The 21,310-nt window shown below is 39.7% G+C and overlaps 2 protein-coding genes across 5 annotated transcripts in view; one reads left to right on the top strand and one right to left on the bottom strand.

Annotated features, from left to right (window-relative positions):
- Window positions 1-2,965, top strand: part of LOC107696657 (probable C-mannosyltransferase DPY19L3) — a 53,580-nt gene extending 50,615 nt beyond the window's left edge. For all 4 annotated transcript variants that reach the window (XM_016497113.1, XM_016497111.1, XM_016497112.1 and 1 more), the window contains one exon: window positions 1,208-2,965. In XM_016497113.1, coding sequence (XP_016352599.1) covers window positions 1,208-1,396 — 189 coding nt within the window. In that variant the 3' untranslated portion in view covers window positions 1,397-2,965. The remainder of the gene's footprint in view (window positions 1-1,207) is intronic.
- A 382-nt stretch (window positions 2,966-3,347) lies between these two features.
- LOC107696606 (neural-cadherin) overlaps window positions 3,348-21,310 on the bottom strand; it is a 303,591-nt gene continuing 285,628 nt past the window's right edge. The window contains exons 28-32 of the mRNA XM_016497044.1: window positions 15,398-15,662; window positions 13,825-14,005; window positions 11,955-12,199; window positions 7,929-7,960; window positions 3,348-5,528 (exon numbers count right to left, since the gene is read on the bottom strand). Coding sequence (XP_016352530.1) covers window positions 5,337-5,528; window positions 7,929-7,960; window positions 11,955-12,199; window positions 13,825-14,005; window positions 15,398-15,662 — 915 coding nt within the window. The 3' untranslated portion in view covers window positions 3,348-5,336. The remainder of the gene's footprint in view (window positions 5,529-7,928; window positions 7,961-11,954; window positions 12,200-13,824; window positions 14,006-15,397; window positions 15,663-21,310) is intronic.

The following is a 21,310-nucleotide window of genomic DNA, read 5'->3' as shown; positions in this document are numbered from 1 at the left end:
CCATTTAAATGAAAGTTTCTCTGCAAGAACCAGAGACTTTTTCCGCAGCTAAAACGAACAACTTTGCCCTTTACTGAATCCTTCACGTGGCTATAAACAAATATCATTTGGGCTAGATGCTAAGCTCACTGGTACTGATTATTTTTATATTAGAAATCTCTTCAGCTCTCTGAGGTGTTTTCATTTCTCCCATAAAATTTCTATAACTGTTTTGTGTAAAGTTGATTCTTACATTTTTCATTTTGTCACATCATCTTGTTCTCACTCACCCACAGTTCATTGTTATTAAATACTGTTTCACCCTGTGCGCAATCTAGCGTAAGTTAGTTTTTTTTTTTTTTTTTTTTGCTTGGGTAGCTTGATTGTTCTTTTGTAGTTGATTACAGTTGTGCATAATATCTGACAAAAGCAAAATTTCCTACTTCTAAGCTGCAGCACTTTGTGTAATGTCTGTGCACACGTCAGCTTTAAAAAAAGAAGAAAAAAAAACATCTCCCCACATCCTGGCAAAAAGCTCCAGCTGAAAATAGCTTGACAGCAGTTGTCATTCATGTGTCTGAGGTGAATGCCATGCCTTTGAAAGATCTCACAGAAGTTTGCCTCACTTGCTCCTCTGATCCGACTTCGAGCAGCCAGTGAAAGAGCCTCACTCGCTTTCTCGTTTGATGAAGCCCGATTCCTTTCCTCAGTCTGCCTCCAGCAGTTTGTATAAGATTCACTCTTGTAACATGTTCTGTGTGCCTGTTATTTTAACCTTGATTAAACCTATCTGGTTTAATTAAAGCTTGCTAATTGCAGACAGAACTACCAAAGAAGGAGTGTATATGTAATAACGATGGCCCAGAAACAGCCATGTGTTGTGTGGGATATTTTTATTTATTTATTTATTTTTCTTTTTTCGATTTCGCTCTGATCTCTCCCATGGGTGGCAGTTCTTTCTATCTCTGGGTGCTTAAATGATCTCACAGCAGCATTTCAAGGCCTTTCTGTTAATTTGGGAATATATCTCAAAGTAAATGTTTAAAAAACCTCAGGGCACAATTTCTCTAAGATTTGAAAGATAAAGAAGTGGAATGCTCTTTAAAAGAAGGCTTCTGAGACTCTTCTTCATCTGAGAATATGCCCTGTATTTTTCACTGTAGAGAAATATCAGCTTATTGGAAAAGCACCGTTTCAAAACTGATTTGTGTATGTGTTTTTATTACAGATCATGGATGGCCCAGGTGAAAACGAGCCAGACCTCATCCCGGCGACTCACCCGCGTTTTTGTGAGGCCATTAAGACCGACATGCCTCCGTATTCAACCCTCTTCACACGAGTGTTCAAAAACAAGACGTTTAACGTGTACAAACTCAAGAAACTCAAGAAGAAAAACAAAGCTGAGAACGGTCCGTAATGCTCATTCCTCAACAGCAGTCGCCCACCTTCAATGGATGGATGAACGCCCCATCTGGAATGTTCAATGAGTGTGTGATAGTAGCAGGTGTGTGTGTGTGTGTGTGTGTGTGTGCGGGAGAGAGATTGGAGAGATGCCTGATTGAGCCAGCACGCACTCGATGATTTGGTGTGTGTTTGTGTGTGTAAATCTGCTCTGAGCCGGTCCGCCGCAACAGGAGCTCAAGTTTAACATGGAGAGACGGGAGGAAAAGCTCTTTTTCTCACAGTCTGTCGCACCTCCTCACTCTCTCTCTCTGATCATCACATCTCTTTCGACACGTGCCCTTCCACCAAACACACATTTATGCTCTTTCTCACACAATGCGAACTAAAGACGCAACAACTGCTTTCACAGACTCATTCCTGTCACACTTCCAACAAAATCAAATGAGGAAATAGCAATGGGTAACAATGCTTTGTAACTGGAATTCACAAGAGCAGTTTGGGGTAATTAGTGACTGTGGCAGTGTTGTCTTTATATCTGCCAAACTGTGTCAAGCTGGGCTACATCCTGCTGTTTGGTTGTGTAAAAAAAAAAAAAAAAACCTGAAGCACCAGCCTTACTCATGGGCATAAAGTGCCATAAATACTCCTAAGAATAAATGTGGCAAAATTTACTTTGACCTACTTTTGGACTAGTGTATATGTTTTGTGCATTACTTGTGTAAGTAGGAGGCCACTATAGATGGTTAAAAAGGATTTAGACATTTGGCATTGTAAACAGGGACATTTTAGTATGTTTTAGGTTGAACAGCTGAAGTGTTCTTAAAGGTTAGACATATCCCATCACATTTCCTTAATCCTGAATTGTGAAGTTGTAGTTCGGTTGAAATATTCAGTTTGGGTATTTTTAAAATGTGGTTAAAAATATTGAACAGTCAACAATGTTATGATGCTAATTTTTCCATCTTAAGCTCTAAAGGAAGAGCCTTTAGTGTATGAAAGTGCCTTTCCATTTTTGGATAAGCTCTGCTTCGCTAGCGACTCGTGCATTCAAAAGACCTTCAAATGAGTGGCCTCAAGTGCTACCGAAATTTACCTACCATCAATCTTTGCTGCTGTGTTTTTTCTTCCCCAGGATATTGGATGAATATCTTTGTACTGAGGTACAAAACCGTTTTAAATAACTTTAAAGTGTTTAAAGATAAACATGGTGTTTCTTTTCTGCAAATTCGTTTTGTAGCATGAGAGCTCCTCTGTGACATTCTGTGATTGTATTATAATATGGTGAATTAGTTGTTGTTATCTTACCTGTCAGACGACTTTCATGTAAACCTTTGCTTCACACAACATCTCTGTCACAACACATTGTTCCTCAGGCGATGATCTTTATGGAGCTGTGTGCTTTGATTTCATATGCTGACATTGTTTAACTGTAAGAGTTATTTGGTATGGCTCATTGCACTAGTTTGTTACTGTGGTATTTCACTCAGATGGATTGTTCCCATTTGTGTCAAAAGTGTTGATTTGTTTTTGGATGTTCGGTGTTCGTTTCCATTTTTGTATTAAAGCAGATTTGAATGGTGGATGCTGCAGATCTGTTACTACAAAAGGACTGCTGTCATTTGAAGTCAAATCACAAAGGCATTTTGATAAATACAGGTCAGAGATTTTAGGCCGCTCTCATTTCATGTTCTGCATTATCCCAAACTAATTACAGCTCCGTTTCCACATAAAATAGGCCACTTATTCATCAAGAGACTTAAAACCCCGCTGTTTCATTTGAATGTAGCAGTATTTAACAGTGGTATTCAAGTATAATTGAAGCCGTAACAGAAGAAATCCATTTATTGAGAAAGAAAAAAACATTTTAAAGGATGCAAATACAAAATGTCAAGATACTTTTACCAACTTAAAGAAGGATTAAATAATACATGAGAAAACAAGCTTTAAACAGAATTAGATCCCTTTATATATATTTTTAAAAAGCAATTACTTTGTTTTGATATGCACAAATGAGGTAAAAACATTGTTTCACAAAATAGAGTATATATTCACCACACAAATAAACAGGTGGCCTTGGTTCAAAATTGGAGAGGAATTGGTTTTGTAAGATAAGGATTTATGTGATTCAAAGACAGAGCCCATCATGCTTCATTCATGAATACTCTCACCTCGCACTGGATCCTCCCCAATCCCCTTACAAGGATGACTTCAAGCGCCAATCCCGTTGACCTCTTTTTAACTCAATGAAATAGCAAGCATTGCACTTCCAGCTATATTTCTTAGCTTCGACTTGGAAACCTTTTTTAATACTCTTGTTGCTGCCTTTGGAAATATTGGCACTTTTTGAGATCCGTAATAAGAGTGATGACTTCTCCATCAAGTTTTCCAACTCCCATGATCCTTTGGTTCACAGCATGACAGTGAGTGATCCGTTCACATTAGGATTAGCACTCTGATGTTTTTTAACACACTCCTACTCGCTCCACTCTCCTCAGCCAGCCTGTCATGCTCCACATACGGCATTCTCCGGAGAAAAAAAAACCAAAATGATAAAAGGAGGGCAAAAAACATTGCCTTAAAATGCATAAAATACAAGGTTGGCATTTGAGGCCTCACTGGGGGAGACTTTTAGTTATTCCATTTGCACACACACAAGCTTGCCTTGCTTTTCCTTCACCCCATGCAGCCTCACCACATGCGTTCACAAGCCCATTAAACATGTTACATGGGAGGTGCTCAGGGTCTGAAACCGCTGGCCCGCCATTCCCAGAATGCACCTGGTGCCGAGGCCCATTTCTTTCACTGCAGTGCCGAATAATGTGATGGGATACAAGGGGTTATTTATAGTAGAACAGGAAATGACAATACAGTTGAGTAAGCTGGTTTGGTTAATAATACAATACTTTCAAAAGGAAGCAAACTGGACTGTAAGCTCACTCCAGTGTTGAAAGCTCCTCCAGCAGAGCTCGATATCACGTTTGAGTTGATAGCATGGAACAACACACACATTCGTTCATTTGTCTTAATGGCTATTCTTTAGCTTGGCAAACTCTGATTGCTACCGCTCAGCAAACCGTGAGAGCCAAGAGAGTTTTCGATAGTTTTCAGCTACAGAAAACTTCCATCTCATGCCAGCCACTCAGCCTTGTGCCTCGTGCCTCAGCCACATTTTTATTCCAGCCGTTCCTTCGCTCCTTTTTGGCTAGAAAGAGAGGACACAATTTGTATTCCCAAGGAATGTCTCCTAAAATGCCAAACAATAAGGCTGCTTTCTGTTTCATTTTCCTCAGTGTTTTTCACTCATCTTCAGTTTTTATTGGTCTTTTTTTCCCGCAGACTGCCTCTTTCATCCTCGCATCCTCGTGAATAGAATCTAAGCGGAGGGCCGAGCAAATAGAAAAAAAAATCAACAGTATCCAAGTATGAAGTTATGATTGATGAACACAAGTGGCCACCCTGACAGAACAAGTGGTGAACTGATTTCAGAATGTGGCCCGTGAAGGAGGAGGACAAACCCCTTCCTAGTCGCATCTGAGCACAGCAGTTTATTTTTCTTCCCGTCTTTCTTTTATTTAAGAACATATAGAACATACAGACATATAGAACACGTCCAAAGCGCTCCGCCAGTGATAGTCACAAAGACAACAAATGGTTCCACTAAAATCATTGTCATCCGCAAATCACTTTAATAAAGATGCCCGTTCTGGGCTTAAAATCTGCCATGACCACAACTTGTGGTGTCCTGGATTAGCACTTCCCATTTGCTACTCATTGAGAGTCCCAAATGTCACCCACCTCCATAGGCAGAGAGAGTGTCTCGCATGAAGTAATGCATCCAGAGGAAGCCAAAGCGTAGGAATTTTCGGCGTAATAAAAATCCCTCTGGTTTTTAGACAAGTCTTTGGTGGTCTCCCTCCTCTCCTCACGCTGCAGGAACTCTTCCCGGCAGTTCCTTAGAGGTCACTGCCCTCGGCCCGCTCGTAGAGGGCTTTCAGCTTCTCGAAGCGCGGCCCCCACTCTTTCAAACACTCGTGACCCGCCGCCGTTCCCTCTTCCAGCCCAGCGGAGCTGAAGGAACTCAGTGACCCGGCCAGCGACCCACCCCCCTCGGTGGAGAAGACCTGCAGCGAGTCGAAGGGCGCCGTCTCCGGTTCACATTTACAATTTTAAGGGTCTTGCAAGACCATTATTAAACTGTCAGACTGTCCAGGCACTGTATGAGGAAAAAATGCTGAAATTTATATAATTTTATCCCTTATTCATTGCCAAATGTGACTCATTTAATTGCCATTTCTGTCTAAAAATGGTCGTCTTCATTAATATGCCTTAAAAATGACCTAAACGCCGCGTTGCTCCCTCTCACTCCATTTCTGTCTCTCCAACAGTGTAACTTTTCACAGTCATTTTTTGAATGCATCTTGTGTGGTTGATATTGAGTGAGAGGCTTCTTCATCTGATTCCAGACAAGCCTTCTGTCTCCTCGCTGCCTGCTTCATCGATCACATGGCCCTCCAGTCTGACCCTTCAGACCCCTCTCAGGATGCCCAAGACCAGCCCAGCATCCTAATCTCCACAACAGAGATGATAAACACTGCATTATAGAAAGACATTCAGGCATCTCTTCTGTTTCTGCTATGGAATGAACTCATGACTCAATGTGAAACACTGAAATTCTAAAGATAACAGACCTTTAGCCAGTGGAGAAATGTGTTTCTCTTCAAGCGCTTCACATATAGCAAAGCCTGAATAGAGCTGTTTAAATATCTATCAAGGTTTCTGATAAACACTGGAACAGAACACGTTAATGATGATTTCTCATGGTCATTAAATTTATTGTTTCTCAAGGAAAACACAATAAATCAATGCCTGGGCAAAGCATTCGGTTTTATTAAATGAAACGCATTGTTCATCCATTTAATATATGTGATTATTAATTTAATAGCATTGACACTCTCCAAAAGCAGCCCTGAATTTATTTTACCATACAGAAAATCACAAAGGATGAGAAGGCAGTAAAGGCAAGAGGAAGAAAAGATAAATCGGGAAACTAAAAATGAATTACTCAATGCTCTACAGACAAGAGTTTGTGTTGTTCATCCCTATGTTCTCATTTGCATGGTCTCCTCTATATTTTAACCTTTTTTCACTTACCGTCTTTACCACAATTAGGGCTAATTTATTAACTAATCAGATAACCAGTCACTGAAACCTCAGGAGTCTTGCCCAAGTGTAAATGCATCTGGTCGCTCAGACCACATTTGAAAACTTTACTCCTACTTCTCTTTCTTATGTTTCCATTCTCTCTGCCTACACTTTGCAGCTATTTTTTTTACGTGATCAGATTACAAATTCTAACCACATTAGATAATCTGCATACAAGTAATTTGTAATACAAAGATTGTGCTACATATAATAATTATTCACCACTTTGACAAAGTGGGTTGTTAATGTTTGTGTACATTAAAGATGTACACTTTAATGTGTAAAACTTTATAGTAACTTTAATAAACATTTAATAAACAATATCCCATCAATGTTTTAGGTCTTTATCTGATCACACCTGAGACACAATAGAATGCAGTTGTAAATGCAATCCAGCTAAAGAATATCCAGAAATCGGGATCTGGAATATATGAAACCATGTGATGACCACTTTTTTCACACTTACATTCAATGTCTCTGGAAACACTCTCCACCTTCAAATGCTTCAAATCAGTATGAGCATATGATACTGACATTTACTGCTATCATCACGTGAACTAATCTACACACGTACACCAGAGAAAGATAATAATAATAAAGGTTGCATACTATCACATACTATTCCATTTCCCTCATCCACATCCACACACACACACACTCATGCACAGTTTTGGAGCTCACCACTACTTGGCTTAAATGCTCTGAAGCCTCAACAGAAGATCAGCATGTTTGCACTGACTTGACTTTGTGTCTGTCTGGATTTGCCTACATTATGGAGCAGCTGTCCTCACAATGAGAGAAAAACCTGAACTCAACTATACATATTGTCAAGCCAAGAGTCCCCCCGATAAAAATCTTAATAAAGGTAATAAATAATATCTTAATGAACATGTACAATTAGTACTGTCAAAATTAGCGTGTTAATGCAAGCGATACATGTTTCCAGTTTAACGGCATAAAAAAATGTAACACAGTTAACGCAGGGGTGGGGCTACTGCTGCTTCTGTCTCTCTTTTTTTCTTGACAAGAATTGTGTTTATTTAGACGCAGAGTGTCTTTACGACCACATCAAGCGGGAGAGTCTTCAGGTGCGCTCTCTACTACGCCTCAGCGCCAGGCGTTGTTCTCATTTACTTTGAAAAAATACTGCGATTATCCCTTTATATTCTGACAGTATATCTGTATAGCTTTCAGATGCTTGATCTGTATGTGGGTGACGTGCATGTAATACTTCAGCACACTGTCTGTATGCATTTTCTTAAAAAAATCATTCATTCAAAACTGACATAATGCAAAATTTCAAAGAAATCCTATGCTATTAAAAGCATTATTACTATGCACACCTTAAACTGGTTTTGGACACCCACAATGACAACTGCAATGCAAATTATAGAAACTTTGTGGCAGCTTTAGAACACATTGTGACATTAAATGTTCAATGGTTAATGATTAGGAAAATGAGGATGTGGAAAATAAAAGGACAAAATTTGACAGGTTTAGTTGAATGGGAAAAATCCAGAAGTCCTGAGATCTAAATGTAGGTAAAAAAGTTTTATGGGGCATATTTTTTAATCTCAGAGCAGATATCACCAAAATTCATGGAAAATGAAGATAGGGGTACTGACACTTTGCTGAGAGTCTCTTAACTGAAAGAAACTTTTCACACAGACATTAAAAAAGGATCCCATGAGAGTCACAGAGAGAGAGAGATTGTCAAAGAGCACTATAAACCATAATCATTCAAGTCCATCTTTTGAAGTTATGATGGGTGGTTATTCCCGCAGGTGAGCATCTACACTGTGTGAATGTCAAATCTGCATATCAGCTCTGCTGTAGAAAGATACTTGAAAACCCAGGTGTAATAGAGGACAAGTGATGCATCTCCACAGTGGGTTCTCTGGACAGCTTGCTGCACTGAATTATGATCATTGTAGAGTCAGTATCCAGTGTTGAATTCTCTTGTGATTTGTAAATTAACAGGTACAGAGCATAACAGTCACATAATCCCTTAGGGGCCATTTACACGACAAAATGGAAAGCTTTGTATGTATTTTGACTTCATTTACATGACAATGGTGTTTTGGAGGCCTGAAAATGCAAACTTTTGAAAACAGGTTTCAAAGTGCAAGTTTGTGAAAACGATTCCATTATTGTCTCAGTGTAAACAAAATAGGTATTTTTGTGAAAACAGTGACATCAAACGAGTGCACATTACGCATTCGTGTAGAGTTTCTTTACAAAGTGACATCAACTACTGGCCTGGCATGCATAATACAGTGTTCTTTTCACGGATCCATGTGAACAGGGATCGTTTGACAACGTTGTTGTCTGTATGTGATAAACACAAAGGTAAAATGTTTCCATTTTTAGTACATCGTTGTTGTGTAAACGTACTCTTAGACACCACAATAGCGAAATAAAACCCTCAAAAGTGGCAAATACAAGAACAATCCAAATGCTGTTCATAGCCATTACACCACATTTCCCTATTATCTGCTCCTGGAGTTTAACGGATGGACTTTTTCCCTCTTTGCTGTTTATGATATGTTAGTCAGCAAGGGGCTGTTTTTCAGTGGGGAAGAGTGAGGCCTGATTGGTTAGGTGGAGGTGTAGTGTTAGCACGTTATGCTAAACCTATTAACCGCCTTACAGGGAAAAAAATCTTCTTTATGCTGTGCCGAAGCCCTTCATATGGCAGAGAGAACCATATTTCTCTGACTTGCCGCTTGTCTCCATTTGGAATCGTTCCAAACCGGCAGGATGTAATGCAAAAAAAAAAAAAAAACAAAGGAGGAAAAAAAAAATGAGGGGGTGGGGGTTAAAAACCTTACGGGCTACTTAAATTCAGTTGAGGACGGTCGGGACCATTGAAATTCTGCCCAAAACCCTAATGCATTGATCTCAATTTCCAGCCCGGCTTGGGTAAACAGCACAATGTGTGCCTACAAATCAAGTAATTAACACTTTAAAAAGCAACTGGAGCTGTTGTCCCCATTTGGAATCGTTCCAAACCGGCAGGATGTAATGCAAAAAAAAAAAAAAACAAAGGAGGAAAAAAAAAATGAGGGGGTGGGGGTTAAAAACCTTACGGGCTACTTAAATTCAGTTGAGGACGGTCGGGACCATTGAAATTCTGCCCAAAACCCTAATGCATTGATCTCAATTTCCAGCCCGGCTTGGGTAAACAGCACAATGTGTGCCTACAAATCAAGTAATTAACACTTTAAAAAGCAACTGGAGCTGAGAATGAATAGGGTCATGTCAAATCTATAATGGAACGAAACTGTGAGAGGAGGAAAAAGATTGTTTGGTTCCCTTTGGCCTCGCCGAGCACAGCCATGCAGGCAGATGAGGACGTCAGAATGAAGGGAGTTAATACGAGTTTCAGCAGTCATGATCATTGATTATGTAGACTGTGTTCTTTACCGCTGTCAGACAATGCTAGTAAAATGCAACACATGGGAAAACGATTGATAAAAACCTTGGCATATGTATGAAATATATACATATACCAAACTCTAAGCTACTACATAGGAAAAGCCGGAACAGTCATATGAATAAATACATATCAATAATCACAGGGCAAGAATATTAAAGTGCCAACCATCAAAATAAGTTTTAAAAATACATGAGGTTCAGCAGAGGAGGAAGAGCAGAGTTAATATTTATGCGACAGAAAACTGGGATGATCCATTAATTGAAGCCTCCTACTGAAACTAATCTTTCACAGAAAACCAACAATCGGTGTCGACTGAGAGAGACATTATCATTAAACACAATTAAGTAATTAACTGTGCTTTTGCAGTTAAACTGTTCATTAAAACTGTAAAGTTCACCAGTAGTGGTGCTGATTAGCTCATTTTTAACCTTGTGCAGTCTTCGGTCACTTTTGACCAAAAAATTTTACATTTTGAAATTTAAAAAATTGTAGCTTAATTGATTCCAAATTGGTACGAAACTTGGTGACTTTATGGCAATTGGTATGTGAACACACACAAAAAAAAATTGAGGGCATGATTCGAAAAAGTTAAGTGCTTGTAAAAAAAAAAAGTCACACTCATGGTCTTTGGTCAAAAATGACCGACCATAGGAAATTAATGGGAAATGGCAAAAAAAATGTAAAATACAGAAAATGTTTGTGTGTACAATCTACATATCCCCCACGATGCAGAAAAAAATGCACAGCAATGAAGGGGTGATACTCTAAAACAGGGGTGCCCAAACACACACCCATATGAACTGGTGCGCCTGTAACACAGCAACTATGTAAAATAAAATCAATAATTAAACTACAATTTAGTAAAGAAGTGGACAGCAAGGAAGGGGTTACACTCTAAAACATCAAGAGTGCAAAACAGACACATCCACTCACACACACACAATTATACACACACAAATAAATTGGTATGGCTATAACCATATAGCCAAAATAAGTCAGAAAACTGAAATAAGAGGTTGAAATCAGATCACTCAGAAGGATTGAGCTCTGATAAAGCATTCCTGTTTATTTTTGTTACATTTTTATAGAATTTTAATGTTTTGTATAACAAAATGCTTTCTGTATTCAGGTTTGACTGTAGTAATAATAATTCAAAAACTGACGCTTCAAATCAACATTTAAAACAACAAAAAAATATAAATCTTGATAAAAAGTAGTCTTTGAGAATCCCTTAATATAAATTGAAATCCACAACCTAATAAAAGTATGCAATTATGTATAAAAGCAACTAGGGAATTCAAAAGCCTCTCTATAGATTCCTATACAGGCTAGTATAGGAATCTAGTGGTTACACCATTAAATTACATGGGTTTCTTTCTTTGCTCTCACCAGGAGGTGCTACTCTGCCTTAAAAAAATGGATTTTAAAGGCCTAGTCTCTATTTTAATCTGAGATACTGCATTAATTGAAAAAAAAAAAAATTAATTAGTGAAATTTTAATATACTATTTTCAATGGGACAAATTGATAATAATTATTGCATAAATATTATTACAATAAAATTCTCTCAAAATACAAAATAAAAATATTATTGAACAAAAATATATTAGATTGAGTTTACTGAAGAAAAAGAAACGTTACATTTTAGGTGTCCGGTCACTTTTGACCACGAAGACCATGAGTGTGATTCACAAATAAAGACCGCACAAGGGTTTTAATGCAACTCCCATTCATCAATGTAGCAACACCAATGAAGCACTGGTATTATGACAACAATTATTATTAGTCACCAATATTAGATTATAGGCCCATAAAATAACATAGGTGAACCAATTAGACAAAAACAAAGGATTAATTTCAAATCAGGTTGGTAACATTATGAAGGTGAATAAGTTTTTTTTTTTTTAAGAGCACATGCTGAAGATAGATACCTAGTAGGGCCATAAAGCAGATGCATATGGCAAAGAGGGAGCTGAAACTGAGGCCCACGTCATCTCGGTAGATGGCCAGCGTCACCTCACAGTGCCGGCCGCGGTAGCCCTCTGGACAGTGGCATGTGAATTTGGAGGGAGACTGTGCCACACAAGTGCCCCTGTGACATGGGCGGCTGGCACAGAGCGTGTACACACAGAATTTACCAGTGGAGTTTGCCTTGACCATGTGACCTGGGGGACACCTGCGATTGAAGGAGACAAAGAGAGAAAAGCATTAATCAAATGGTAATATATGATGTAAAAAAAAATAAAAAATAGTGAGTAACTGATGACAACATAAATAACACAAATGATTCAGGTTAGGAAGTTAGTTGTTTCTTTAATTAATGGTAAAGTGTACATTTATTTCCAATACTTCCTCTGGTGGTAGTATTTGAAAAACCTGTTTAGAAACCATTTAAAAGTAAAGATTATTTGGTGCTGCTAGTGGTGCAGAAATTAGAGGACACTGTTTTACAGAAAAAAAACTAAAATTAAAATTGGGGAAAACAGTACTAAAAAAATTTTTTTTTTTTCATTATTAAATAATTTATTTTATTGATAATTTTGTTTGGTGCTGCTAGTGGTGCAAAAATTAAAAGACACTGGTCAATAGACAATGGAAAATTCCTTGGTACAACTAAAAATGTCCACACAATGTTTGTAAATGCAAAACTGCTCACAGTGAGCTGGTACATTTAAAAAACTGTGGGAATAAAATAAGCTTGAGATCACACGCTGCATTTCTCTTTGCCCAGGAGATCAGTGTAGAAACAGAGCACTGAAAGAATTCAAAATTTGTCTGAATATATGACTAAAAATCTTGATGTTCTCTCTAAAAATCTCAAGGGAAAACACACATGCACACAGTGCGAAAATCCAATGTGACCGGCACCGAGCGTGCTTATAAAACTATCGGCAAGTCAGAGGCAATTCCTGTAGAAAAACAACAACATACAATCATAGACACAATCAATACACAGCAGCTGCGCAGCTTTCACTGTCAGAGAGGACAGGGGATAGGTCCGGGGTGAAGAGCAGCCCACATATATCATACCTGCCAATCTGCCTTTGACTGAGGCATATTGACACACAACCCCAGAGCCAAAGTGCATAAGGCTTGGCTAAGTGGAGCACCCTACTGCGGTGTGTCTTACATTGAGCAGATTAGAGCAGATTTTTATTAAAACTAACCTATTTACCTTGTTTCTTTTTTTGAACAGGATGAAGATGTTTACATGTTTTTTTTTCTCATTTAGTACTGCCCTTCAGAAGCTACAGAACACTTACATGTTTCCCATTAGACAATACGTACAATTTGGGGGGTTAAAACTTTCAAAAAGCCCCCCTCCCCCCATATTTTAATGAATTGTGTTTCCTTTTTGCACATCAGTGAATGTTTGAACCTTTGGTAACAGTTGTGTATGAGTTCCTCAGTTGTCGTCAGTGTGAAAAAAATGGATCTCAAAATCATACAGTCACTGCTGGAAAGGTTTCAAATATGCCAAAGATGCAGGACCTGGATTACTTTTTCTGAAGAACAGTGGGCAGTTTAACTGTTCAGGACAAACAGGGGACTCGAGGATACCCATTACAAAAAAAACAAAAACAATGTAAACTTTTCAACATGGTCATTTTTATAAATTCAACTATTATTTTGTCTTATTGGCTATATGTACACATCTATTAGGTAAAATATCTTATTCAGGATGGTACAAAATAAAAAAAATAGCATGCATTTTGTATGATCCCTATTATTTAGGTAAAATAATAAACATTCTGCAAGGTGTATGTAAACTTTTAACCACAACTGTGTGTATTTGTGTACCTGCATTCATAGATTCTCCACAGGTCCACGCAAGTAAAGGGGGGACTACATTGGTTTTTCCGGCAGGAGTCAGAGGAACAACCCAGAGACACACCTTGAGAACTGACCAACGATACCCCCTCTCTGGCCTGACCGTCCAGAGGAATAAACCGCCCATTGAGTCTCAGGTCCCGCATACAGCCTGTGCCAATAAGGAAAAACAAAACAAAAGCCAACATGTTTCATGTTACAGTACAAATATAGCATAAAGTGTGAATCATCCTCTTACACCTACATAACATACACTTGCTTCTTCACACACACACACATAGATAAACTGAGCTCAACATGATCCACTCATATTCTGAGCTTTTAAGAAAAGTGCTTTTGTAGTCCATTTAATAAACACACAAAGTGTGTGCCTCGGGCTAACCAGCGTGCCTGCACACAGGGAACTATTCCACCTCCTCTTCTCTTTCATGTCACATGTCATTGTCTCCCTTCCCTCCCGCAGTCAGTTTTTATGCTAGCTGTACTTCCCCTCTACACTGAAGGTGCAGTTGAGGCTATCATGAATTAATCGTTCCTATTAATTTTTCATTATTGCCAATACAATAGTGTGTAATCATGACAGATAGAGGAACTGCTGTATGAATTAGCTGATAAAGCTGTTCAGAGTCGTCTGCTTGATGTACACATGTGCTGGCTAAGTCTTTTCTCTGAAGTTAAATTGGATTAGTGGTAAAACGGCAGTCTACTTCACAGTGCTCTGATATAACTCAGTGATTGGATTTTTCTGGCCATGGGACGCAGCATTTTTGTTAGCTCAAAATGTCATGCTACAGTGTTTATTGGAGTTGTCCGCAGCTCACCATGCACACTTTGATATATTGACTCCATTTAATTTATTGTAACCAACTCATCTATTGCGAGAAGCTCTGGACAGACTGCTAATCAACTCTGAGACGCCAGCCAATGGAAATTAACAATCAGGGAGCTGTATTTGGTGCTGCTTTGAAAGTATAACTTTGCGTAGTGTGGTATGTTTTTCACGCCATGATGCTTATTAGCCAGTTCTATCATATGTGCCAGGTTTGTTTTCTCTTAATGTAGACACAACAGAACAAGGTAAAACAGAAATTAGACAATGTGTTTGGATCTAGAATAGCATTTCATAACCTTTTTTTTTTCAGCAATGTGTTTTTTTGAAACTCATACTTCATTTAGCATTAGCAGTAATGTTAGGAAAGAGGCTAAAAACAGTTGCACAAGCAGGTGAAGACAGTCTCAACAACTAGTTTCTTCTCACGTTAATGAGACACCTGAGCTTGTTTGTCGTTAGCAAGTTATGATAGGTCTGGAGGCAATTGTGCATCTGCTGTTGTATTGTTTTGAAGAAAACAGACAAAAAAGAGGTTATTTGTCATTCATTATTTGAATTTTCTCACAGCCCTGATGCTTTTATTGTATATTACTTAGAATTTTTCGTTTGAATGGCAGTGAATAGTACAACATGGATTGGAAATACGATTTCCAGAGATCTGCATCATGTGCCACTGGAGAGTTGAGCTTCAGGAGCACACCTGTACCTTACCTTGGAAGCTCTTGTTGTGTCCTGAGGGGAACGAGTTGCCCAGCATCACCACAGCGGGATCAATAACAATCTCCCGACTGCGACCCGGCGATCCCGTGACCTCTCGCCGTCCTCCCCCGCCATCCAGACGCAGGGTCAACTCATTGTCATGCCGATCTAAGTGAATGTCATGCCACTCTCCATTGTCTAAACGATAAGAGGGCATTGTCAAGTTGAAGTCCCCATCACCAAGGTTGTAGAAGACACTTAACAGACCCTGATAGATCTGAGAAAGTGGGACAGAAAAAAAAAAGAGAGAGAATGGTTTCAGTTAATAAACTCATTTAGAATTTTGTCAATTATCTGAGGAATAACAGTGCCGGAAAACAGTGCCAGAGACAAAGAAAAATTGTGAAATTATGAAAATAGTGGTATTGAAGTATAGAGAGGGGCTCAGTATGGGATGAGATAGACCCAACGGGGACTTAAGACATCAGACTGGGGCAGGATCTGATAAAATGACAGAGCACTAACAGAATTAAACATATCAGCCCTTTAATTGGAGACAGTGGGAGCAGGGAATGCAATATGGTGTCAGTGAGGTTTGCCACTATATTCTTATGTTGCCTCACTGACTCTCTAGTGGTCAGCTGTGAGACTTTCTTTTACTCTCTCTTTCCCTTTGTGAGCTCTTCTTAAACCGATTGTTTCTTATAAATCAAATGTTTCTAAGGAAAGCGCTATTATTTATGAGGGTTTGTAGGATAAAAAGTGTGTAATATCAAAGTACGATATAAAAGCCTGCAGTTTCATGCTTTGAATCATCCAATATCCAACAAGCCCATCACTGTAATGCCTTATTTTTAACAGTCTAATAACAATAATTTAACTGGGGTTTTACTTACAAGCATATAGCCATAGCGTCACACCTGGAGAAAAAAATGCCAGGTTTGACAATGAAGTGTGTTTTTATTTGTGAGAAAGAGCGGCTGGCTGATCTCCTGAAGAAAGCCCCAACCTTCATTTTAATTTCAGAATCTTTCTGCTTGTGTCCCAGAGAGCATAATTTGCCAGCCTCCATTGTGGATCCTGGCTTTGTGGTGATGTAAAAAGCAGGACTAATCAATGATGCAAAAGGCAGTGAGGCTCTCACATTTCAACAACAACTGTAAATAGTTTACACAAACACGGTTGACCTCTGTGAACTTGGCACCTTCCTCCTCTCCGACAACCTACTCAGTTTCACCTGCGGTACAGCTCATGAGAATAATCTCAAACCGGATTGTTAGAGTATTTCAAGGCTTTGCTATGCTGGGTAGCTATTAAAACCTGAAGGCGTACTAATTAACAAGAACATTAACTTTAATCTCTCCATGGAAAATCTTTGGGCTTTTTCCTCATGCCCTAAGATTTACCCCATAAATGCTCACTCTCTTCCCTAGTTGGTGTGAAACGTGTCTCCATGCCGCTCATCCCCACCCAATGATCCAGAAACCAATCTCATCATCTGGAGCAGCAGGTGAAGCCATCTGCCCAGTTGCATGTTTAAGAATTAAAAGTCATTTAATCATGGCTCATTATATCTTAAGTGCATAGCGCTGAGTATGCCTGGGTTCCCCAACCACCTTTTCATCTTTTGTTACGTGTAAAAAATATTATGAGACATCGTCAATCAGTGTCATGACAAATCTTGGGAATCATTAAATAAACTCTTTTTGGCGATATGCTATAAAGAGATGAGACATCAGGTATTAAATCAGGACTGAAGTGTTTTCTCTGAGGCGGAAAGGTAGGCAGTGGCTCAAAAAATAAAATTAAAAAATAATTAAAGGGGGCATCGGATGCAAAATCCACTTTTACATGGATAAACACAGCCACCCTATAATGATAAAAATCCATCCAGTGTTTTTTTGTTTTTTTTTAATCCCCACAAATAAAGCACTTTCTCAGAGCAAGCTGTTCACAGATTTTTGGCAAAGTGACGTAAGTTTGCCCAGGCCCCTCCCACGACTATTGATGAACACTGCTATTTTAGCATAGAACCGCCCTGAGTGAGATGTAAACAGTCCGCCATTGTTTTGATGCCGGAGCAGATGTAGACAAGAATGTCTCCTAAGCGATTGAAGTGTTCTGTTGTTGGATGCAATAATGAAGATAGCAGTCGTCATTTACTGAGCCACTGATGATGCAGTGGATTACTTTTGTTTTTGAAGGGAATGCACCCCCCAATCTACCTAAATGTGTTTATGTTTGCGCGAATCATTCATGATTTAGCTTCACCTCCAGAAAAAGCGAGTATAAGTTTTTTTTTTTTAATGAATCTTTGCAAATCGCCTTTCCTAATAATGTACTAGTTAGAAAGTTCCACAGAAGAGAGGGGCGGGGTGAGCAGAGCTCATTAGCATTTAAAGGGACATGCACTGAAACGGATCGCTGTGAAAAGAGCCGTTTTTGACAGGGTAAAAAGGGGTTGTTTTACACGACCATTGAGAAATTTTAACCAAAGTATGTTATAGACTTTTCATGAAGACCCTAAAGATTCATACCAACTTGGATACCAACGTGGAAAATGGGCATCCAATGTCCCCTTTAAAATTACTACTAAACTACTAGAAAAACGATATTTCTTATTTTAATTCATCCCCTAAATGACTTAAATTTTTTCACTGAAGATCTAGAGGTCCCACATTCTTATATATACAGTGCCCTCCAGTGGTGTGCAAAGTGGCGCTAAAGTGCCCTTACTGTGATTTCTACCGAGTGGGAAAGACCGCGATTTCTACTAATTTCTAAACATCCCATAATAAAATGTCACATTCTCCAGAAGAAGTGAGTATATAATGTAAGTATATAATATAAGAGTTTCTGCCTTTAGTCTCCTCTTTAGCTGGTAAATTTCATGTTCAATATAATTTAAATCTGGAGATTGACTGCCAATCTAAGACCTTCCATTTCGTTGCCCTGATAAGCTCCTTGACTGAACTGGCAATGTGTTATGGGCCATTCTCCCATTGCAATATGAAGAGTTTTCTGATGAGTCTGGTGACATGTTCTTGAACATTGGTTGCCAAGATGGTTTTGTACCTTTCCAAATTAATTCTGCTGCTGCCATCATACATTAAGTCATCAATATAGTCGAAAGGGACTGTTCCAGAGACAGCCATGCATGCCCATGCCATTATACTACCTCCAGTATGCTTTACAGATGAGGTTGTATGCTTAGAATCATTCGCAGTTCCTTTTTTTCACCACACTTTTGCTTTCCCATTACTTAGATAAAGGTTAATCTTTGTCTCATCTGTCCATAAAACTCTTTTCCAAAACTCACCTTTCTGCTTTTTTGCCAACTCTAATCTGGCCCTTCTATTTTTGGTGCTGATCAGGGGTTTGTATCTTACTATGTAGCCTCTGTAATTCTGTGTCAAAGTCTTCCGCTAACATTACATTGTGAGACCATCATCCCAGCTTTCTGGAGGTTGTTGGTGATTTTACAGACACATATTTTAGGGTTATTTTTCACAGCTTTTATGATTTGTCTGTCATCAACTGCTGTTGATTTTCTCAGCTGACCAGTTTGTTGTTGGTTGCTCACGTTGTTGGTGATTTCTTTCTTTTTCAGGACATTTCAAACTGTTGATTTCTTCATGCCCACTGTTTTTGATATGGTTCTAATTGAGTTCCTTTTTTTCTTTTAGCATCCACATTGCTTGCCCCTCGACTTCATCCTGTTTTTTTTTTGTTTTTTTTTGTGTCATCATCAAATGCAAGACTCAGAATGCAGAAGCAATGGATATAACTGATATGACACATTCACTGCTTTTAATATCTGAACAATTCATGCAACAGGACACAGCTGATGACTTAGAAAGACCTGTGAGCCAACTGTCCCAAAATGTATGCTCATACCAGATGGCGGGATGAAAATCTAAAAGTGCGGATCGTCTTAGATGGTAAAACAAGTATGTGTTGAAACACCCAATAGTAAAATGTTACATTCTGTAGTTTTGTCTCAGATTCATCTTTTAATCATATTTACAGATTTCTTGACTCCACAGCAAACAGATCAATTTTGTTTTTACTGTCCCAATACTTATGGAGGGCACTGTATGTATATTTATGAGGTAACCTTATTTTAAAAGTATTAATTCTATACCTGGGAAAAAACAAATTTTTTTAATTCTAATGGTTTTTTTTTTTTTTTTTGCAAAAAAAATATATACATTTTTCAGTTATGCCAAGTTCTAAATATTTTATCAGGTAGAAATTGTAAGTAAAAATATATATTTAAAAATCCAGTAAATCATGTTATCCAGTAAATGATAAACAAAAGTCATGTAAATCAATTGGCTGGAGTGGTAATCTTGCAGAGCATTCACAACTCCTGGAATGGTTAACTTTAATTATTTTAGTTGGAGTCAAAAAGATTGAGAACCACCGTTTTAGAGGTCTATATTTTGGTTTTTCTGCTTATTCTCAAAATGGAAAGATAGTCTCAAATACGGTATTCAAATGTTTTCTGTGAGCTGTCTATCATCAAAACCTTCAAAATACTAAAAACACTACTACATAATGAGCACATTGCAACTGAATGATGTTACCTGAATATGATTTAACATTTGGCTCTGTATTATGCATCTCACCAAGTTTAAATCTCTTCTGTATATTGTGACGAGCGTCCCGAAGCTTCATCAGCGTCGCCCTGGAAACAAGCGAGGAGCACCTGGCCATCATCATCACAGGCTGATCGGTCACAGCTTCACCTCATCAGGCGGCGGCTACATAAGCCACGCAAGCCCTGCCATCTAGGAGATTCCTCCATGAGACTGAGCACTAACTCGCCCTCTCATTTTCCCCACAGAAAGCAGCGTGTGACCGACCAGCCCCACAGGAGCACTGCACGGACCCTCTGCACTGGGAAGATGGAAGAGAGCACTCACGGCACCGGAGTACCTACCTGGACCTTTCTCACTATCACCCAGCACCCCAATAAATCCACCCTCCGGGGTATTGATTGAGAATCGAGCATGTAAAACAGATGAGGGAAAGGATCGACCGGGTCATGCCATTAGTCCGGGAACACCTGACGAAGGCGCAGCAGGCCCAACAGCGCCACTATAACCGGGCAGCCCAACCACGGGAGTTCCAGCCCAGAGACCGAGTCATGGTCCTAGTCCCCAATGCGGCCTGCAAATTCCTGGCCACCTGGCAGGGTCCCTATACGGTGCTGGAGAAGATTGGGCCGGTGATGTACCAGGTGCGTCAGCCAGGAAGGAGGAGAGCTGAGCAGCTCTACCACATTCACCTCCTGAAGAAGTGGGTGGGGACTAGAGACCAGCTCGCGGCCCTCGCCATCTCTGATCCCGTGGTTGTTGACGTCAACCCCCACCTCTCGGCTGCCCAGAAGAGGGAGCTGCAGCACCTGGGCGGTCAGTTCTCTGATGTGTTCTCCTCTCTTCCTGGGCGGACCAACGTCCTGCAGCACGACATCCGGACGCCGCCAGGAGTCGTCGTCAGGCAACGGCCCTACCGCATCCCTGAGGCTCGTCGGCGAGCTATTGAGGAGGAAATTCAACAGATGCTGAAGTTGGGGGTGATAGAACCATCACGCAGCCCATGGGCCAGCCCCATCGTGATGGTCCCGAAACCGGACGGCACCCTCCGTTTCTGCAACGACTTCCGTCGCCTCAACGAGGTATCCGAGTTCGACGGATACCCCATGACTCGGGTGGATGAACTGTTGGACCGGCTGGGAAGGGCCCGGTATATCTCAACGTTGGACCTCACCAAAGGCTACTGGCAGGTACCCCTCTCTGAGAGTGCTAAACCCAAGACTGCTTTTTCTACCCCTAGTGGCCACTGGCAGTACCGGACCCTTCCTTTTGGCCTCCACGGGGCACCCGCCACGTTCCAGCGGATGATGGACATCCTGTTGCG

This window comes from Sinocyclocheilus anshuiensis, unplaced genomic scaffold (genome assembly GCF_001515605.1).
Source record: "Sinocyclocheilus anshuiensis isolate Anshui unplaced genomic scaffold, SAMN03320099.WGS_v1.1 scaffold502, whole genome shotgun sequence".
Classification (NCBI taxonomy): domain Eukaryota; kingdom Metazoa; phylum Chordata; class Actinopteri; order Cypriniformes; family Cyprinidae; genus Sinocyclocheilus; species Sinocyclocheilus anshuiensis.
The sequence above is the reverse complement of the archived record's forward strand: the minus strand, read 5'-3'. Positions and strand labels throughout refer to the sequence as shown.